At 43.4% G+C, this 6,273-nt stretch overlaps 1 protein-coding gene across 1 annotated transcript in view; it reads left to right on the top strand.

Moving 5' to 3' along the window:
* Positions 1-235: 235 nt before the first annotated feature.
* The window catches only part of ACOT9 (acyl-CoA thioesterase 9), a 40,956-nt gene continuing 34,918 nt past the window's right edge, over positions 236-6,273 (top strand). Inside the window, exon 1 of the mRNA XM_007957369.2 lies at positions 236-255. Coding sequence (XP_007955560.1) covers positions 236-255 — 20 coding nt within the window. The remainder of the gene's footprint in view (positions 256-6,273) is intronic.

The raw sequence follows: 6,273 nt of genomic DNA, 5'->3' as shown, positions 1-6,273 counted from the left end.
CTGCTCTGGGGCTGGGGAGCAACCACAGTGACGGACTCCAGTTTCCCGCCAATGAGAGGGCTCTGTTCCAGGCGCTCTGGGGCCCCGCCCTGAGGCGGCTTCGCTGGAGAACGCAGTCGCGGGAACAAGGGCCGGGCTCGCGCTTGCGTTAGCGCTGCGCGGTTGTCTCGGCTCCTTTACTCGAGTTAGAGCGTGGGCCTTGCTTCTCCAGACGTGTGCCCTGCAGCCGAGCGCGATGAGGCCGGCGGCGCTGCGGTAGGTATCGCAACCTAACCGGGTGCAGGCTGGGGCCCTCCGCGCCGTTAGCAGGCCCGGGCAGAAGGAGCGGGCCGTTGGCGGGCGGTGACTAACGCCCTGGCCATTTGGGCAGAAAGTGGGGAACTGACGGGGAAGGTCGCCCGCCCTGATGCCGGCCCGCCGGCCTCCGATGGGGAGATCTCAGGACCCCACTTTAGTGTCTTCTGGCACGAAGTTTAACAGGAAACGCGAAGCAGCACTTTAAAGGGAGGAAATTGGGTGTTCCCTGACTGACATTCCTTTCTCTTTGGCCATCAGGGGTGTGGTTGGAAACTGTTTTGGAGTAGTCTGTGGTCAGGAGCTCTGGTGGTGTAGTGCCTAAGGCATTTGACTGCTAACCAGAAGGCTGGTGGTTCAAACCCGCCAGCCACTCCTCAGAAGGAAGGTTGGGCGATCTACTTCCGTAGTGAAACCCAAGGAGGGGTCCGACTATGAGTCGGAGACAAGTCCACGGCAGTGTGTTTGGTTTTTTGATTTGTGGTCAGAAAAGCCAGTATTTGGAGTTCCGAGATACCTGTCCAGCCCTTTGCACTTTTTGGAGAATATTTTAAGGGTTGAATGCTTGACCCCCTTGGATTTAGGTGCATCATAACGGGGGCTGGGGACCTCTTGGCCCCTCAGGGGCCCCAGGGCTGTGTGCTGATTGGAACTGTGCCTTTAATGAGCAGCAAGGCCCCTGTTTGGGGGTGAGAGGTTGGTTGGGCCACTTGCATGAGGAGGATGCCTTTTCCCATGTGGAATCTTCTTTGCTGGCACAATTAAGTAAGGCCTATAGGAGGGGTCGCTATGAGTCGGGGCCCACTCGACAGCATGTAACAACAACAACAACAACAATGGCTTCATACTCCAGAGCGTGCCAGACTGTCTCTCCCAGCCCACTTCACCCCGACCTTCCATCCCTTTCAAGTAGCTGGGTCCCAGGGACCTCTGCCCTGCTTTGGCTTCTGAAATCATCAATGTATGGCCCAAAGTGTGGCCAGACTCCTGAGGCATCAAGGCATTGGGATGATGATTAAATCATTCCGCCATCTCAGTGCTACATATATGAAGGACTGACACTGATCACATCAGTTCTCTTGGACCTGTCTCACTTTCCCTGCCCACTTTGCTGCTGTCTCGCCTGTCACTCTTACCAGTGAAAAAGGGGTCTCTTTTTTTGCTCTCTGTTTACAATATTAAAAAAATAAATAAAAGCTTTGCGACACTTTATTTGAAGATAAATAGAAACTCATCACAAAATGGGCCACAGTCATCATTAGCTTGCATTGTCTGTGATGTGAAAGGCCTTCTATAAGTGTCATGGTCTTGCCATGTGTCTCCTCTCATGAAAACTTTCTTATTCCTTTCTCCCCCAGTTTGAAAGTCTTTCTTTGCACTGAACTCCTATAACCCTGGGCTCCTGTCTTGTGAGTCCTATTGAACCTTAAGCAGGTATACTCAGTGTCTAGTGAGAGAAAGAATTCATAAATGAATACAGACTTGTGTCAGAGATGATTAGGTTATTTGAGTGATGGACAACCTGTATAGCCACCCCCACCCCTTTTTTAAAGCCTCACAAAAGAGGCACCTGACTGTTCAGTCTCTAAATTGAGATATTTCTGCAGAGTGAAGGTCATAATGAGTGGCACTGCTTATTATTGCACAGAAAACTCTTCCTTGCTTGTGACCCAGGACAGAGCCCGGACACTTCTATTCACACCTCTGGGTGACTTCCGTGTCTCCCCAGGCAAGCCATGCCATGGAGAGACTGGGCTCCTTAGTCTCCCTTCATTGGTAAGGTTCAGTCATGTATCTTAGGGCCAGAGTGTCCCAAAGGCCTCTTGACACTTTCTTTTAAAAGCCTAAAGGTTTTGGTATGACTCATGAGGTACCATGGCATTGGGGTAATGAATGAATCATTCTCCCACCTCCTCCATCTCAGTGCTACATATACGAAGGGAAGCAGTCTGGGACTGTGAAAAGAGCCATTTGCCTCTTGTGTTGGTGGGGGTGGGGTGAGTGTCAGAAGAACTGGGTACTAGCTGGACTTTGCCGGTGTGCCCATAGACTGGCGCTGGGGAAAAGTTATCTAATTTCTTTGGGCCTCAGTTTCTTCAGGAGGTTGGTTTGAATCAGAATTTTAAAATATAGGGACCCATGGGGTATCAAAGGGAGTGGTTTTGAAATAGTATATACTGTTTTGTGTATCAGTAAGAATATGTTTTTTTCCCCCTTCTTAGTATGAGGGTCTGCAATTTTTATCAGATTATCAGTAGATGAAACCAAACCCATTGCCATTGAGTCAGTTCTGACTTATAGTGACCCTATTCTCTGGTAGCATAGTGCCTAAGGCACTTGACTGCTGACCAGAAGACTGGTGGTTCAAACCCATCAGCCACTCCTCGGAAGGAAGGTTGGGCAATCCTACTTCCGTAGTGATACTGCCTCAGAAACCCAAGGAAGGGTCGCTATGAGTCAGGGCCGACTCGACGGCAAATAACAACAACAACATTATGTCAGTAGATGATATTGTCATATGCCGTCAAGTCAGACCCAACTCATAGTGACCCCTCCTTGGGTTTCCGAGGCAATATCACTACAGAGGTAGATTGCCTCATCTTCCTTCCGAGGAGTGGTTGGTGGGTTTGAACCGCCAGCCTTCTGGTTAGCAGTCAAGTGCCTTAGGCACTACGCTACCAGAGCTCCCTGTCAGTAGAACAATTTTTAAGAGGTGTTTGTATTATGCCTTTGCTGTGCACAGGGATATATTCCCAATTTTCTTAAGATAGTATACAGAGAAAAAGGCTGAAGCACCACAATTGCCCAAATAAATTGGTACAAATATTTCTCTATATTCATCAGTTCCTTTCTTTACTGTCTCCATTTGGGTCTACATTCAAAGATGGCCCATCATAGTGCCTGGTTTACCTTCTCTAAATTTGTGGCTCTTTCTGACCTTTAGGGTAGACTTTGGAGAAGTTTCACTTTTTGGAATAATAATAGCTAACATTTTTTAGAACTTGTCAGTGTACTGGGAACTCTGCTAAGGGTTTAACATGTGTTAACTTCTTTATCCTTATGACAGTCATACGGGATACAAAAAACTCAGTGCCACCGAGTCATTCCAACTCATAATGACCCTGTAGGACAGAGTAGAACTGTCCCATAGGGTTTCCAAGGCTGTAAATCTTTATAAGAGCAGACTGCTTTATCTTTCTCCCACATCCCACAGGGCATCTGGTGGGTTTGAACCACCAACCTTTTGGTTAGCAGCCAAGTGCTTTAACCACTGCACCACCAGAGCTCCTTTCTCATGCATAAAACGGGAAAAAAAAAAAGGGAGCTCTGGGGGCATAGTGCCTAAGGCATTTGACTGCTAACTGGAAGGCTGGCAGTTCAAACCCACCAGCCACTTCTCAGAAGAAAGATTGGGCAGTCTACTTCCGTAGAGATACCAAACTATTATTATCTCCATTTCACAAATAAGGAAACTGAGGTTCAGAGAAGTTTGGTAACTTGTCCAATGCCACTCAACTAACAAATAGCATGGTTGGGCTTGTAACTTCTGTTTTATATTGCCTCTCACACAGGCAGGATGGGATGGTTTTCATCACTCTTCAGAAAATGCTACTGCTTAGGATCACACAACAAAAATGGTTTTTTATATGTGTATTTACCCAAGTATATGAGAGTAGTTATTTAGCTCCTGTTAGTCTGTGATGAGTATTCCAAAGTATTTAGCCATTCAGGGTCCAATCCCATTCCGTGTATTGGATATATCTAATGTATCTATTGTAATTACTAATTAATGTATTGAGGGTATGATTTATGTGCTCTTTCAGCAGCTAATGGAAGCAATGGAAAAAGATTAGCTTTTTCCAGTGTGCTTTTTAAAACAAGATATATTCAATTGAAGAATGCTAATTTCTGCGATGGCAGAATGAAAGAATAAATATACCCTGCTTCCTTCAGTAATGGATTTGAACCTACATAAAATACATAGCATGAAATTGAGAAAAATAAATAGAAAATTCTAATAAAGTTCTGAGAAAATACAAAATAAAAGGTCAAGAACAAGAAGACCACAGTATTAATCTACATACAAAACTATAGACATGGAAAATTTATTGTGAAAAAATAAAGCCAAAACACATAAGGTAGAGGCTTGTTAGCTATGTAATTGAAGCAGTAAACACAAAAGTAAAACAAAACACTCCAACTAGCATTTTGTCTTAGTGGTCCATCAGTGACTGTATGTATCGCAGCCAGTGGATGGGTAAGGAGTTTAATTAGCCAGCAAGAATGTGCTCATATTTATGCATTCTTTGCAGTTAAATTAGATGACTTGGTGATAGAACAAGGATGTGTTGTAGCAGCACGAGTGTTAAAACTACATGTAGATTTTATAAAATATTTTTCCTGAGAGACAGTTTCTATATTCTGTACTCCAAAAGAGTAATCTATAGTGACTTAGACTCTAAAAATAATTAAATCTCTCCTGTGACTCAAATTTCAGCCAAACAATAGACAGGCCTGTGAGTATACAGTAACATCAGGAGGTATGTGCTCCTTGGAGCAATCAACGAAATGCGATCAAAAGGGCAGCATTTGCCCAGGGATAAAACTCAGAGACAGGAAGATAGGGAAGAAGGAGAAATGGAAATGATAACCACAAGGAAGAAGTGGGACTGCTTTCAATGTCACGAAACAAAACATGTTTGAACAGTTAAAGGGAAAATAAGTTTGCTCTGTAAACTTTCACTCATCACACTAAAAAGTTTTAGAAAATTTAAAACATACTTTTCTTCTTTTCTTGTTAGTCATTATTTGTCCCATCATTGGGTAGTGAAAATTTACTAGGAACTTGAGCTAGAATGAGGTGACATTATCTGGGTTGTGTGCCCTCTTCAGCGCCTTTCCTTCAGCTGAGCTCACAACAGATAAAATTTTTAATCTCAATAGTAATTGTGGCCAGGCTGGACAGTAGTTTGAGCATAATATTAATGAGGTAATGCACTTGGTCTCTGTCCCTCATGAATCTGTTTGCTTCCCTTGCTTCTAGTCTGAACCTCCAGTAGCATTGAGGTAGCAGCCTTTGATCACTGTTGTTGTTGTTGTTGTTGTTTGCCATCGAGTCGGCCCCGACTCATAGCGGCCCCTCCTTGGGTTTCCGAGGCAGTATCACTACGGAAGTGATGCCCAACCTTCCTTCCGAGGAGTGGTTGGTGGGTTTGAACCATCAGCCTTCTGGTTAGCAGTCAAGTGCCTTAGGCACTATGCTGCCAGAGCTAGGATAAGCAGTTGGTATCAGGCCAAATAGTTGCTATTGCTGACATCTTTATATATGAATTTCATATAGCAAAGTTTAATATTTTTTATGTTACCATGGTTAAGAGCCAATTCTTAAGCAATAGTGATCCAAAATCAAGTTGAAGAACTTATTTTGGGAGGATAGGTTAGGCAAATTTGGAGAAATAGCTTTTATTTTATTCTATTGAGAGTTTAGGGATTTTCTATATAAGTCCAATAAATACTGTCTTTGAGTCTGAAAAGGGTTAATTCAGTTTTCAAAGTTGATTAAATTATAGTTGGGGTTAATTTATTTATTGAGGAAGTATGGTGTGATAGTAAAGAGCAAAATAAATGTTCATAATTAATTTGCTCAGCTGTTTACCAAATCGATTCTGGGATTCTAGAGCTGACAAAATAGAAGGAGCAAGAATAAAGCCATTAAAACTGGTTAAATCTTTTATTTATTTTGTAGATAATTACCTAATTGATCTTTGCTCTTAAGGGATGTTTACATTAGCAAGGGACTTATCTCTAGAAATTATAGAAAACTCCAACACCTTAATAACAAAAAGACAATGCAATTGAAAAATGGGCAGAAGACATGAATAGACACTTCACTAAAGAGGATAATCAAGTGGCTAACAAACATATGAAGAAATGCTCACGATCATTAGCCATTGTTGTTGTTGTTAAGTGCCGTCGAGT

Source organism: Orycteropus afer, unplaced genomic scaffold (assembly GCF_000298275.1).
Source record: "Orycteropus afer afer isolate SDZICR_OR568_19922 unplaced genomic scaffold, OryAfe1.0 scaffold00739, whole genome shotgun sequence".
NCBI classification, from domain to species: Eukaryota; Metazoa; Chordata; class Mammalia; order Tubulidentata; family Orycteropodidae; genus Orycteropus; species Orycteropus afer.
This window is presented reverse-complemented; position numbering and strand designations above follow the sequence as displayed.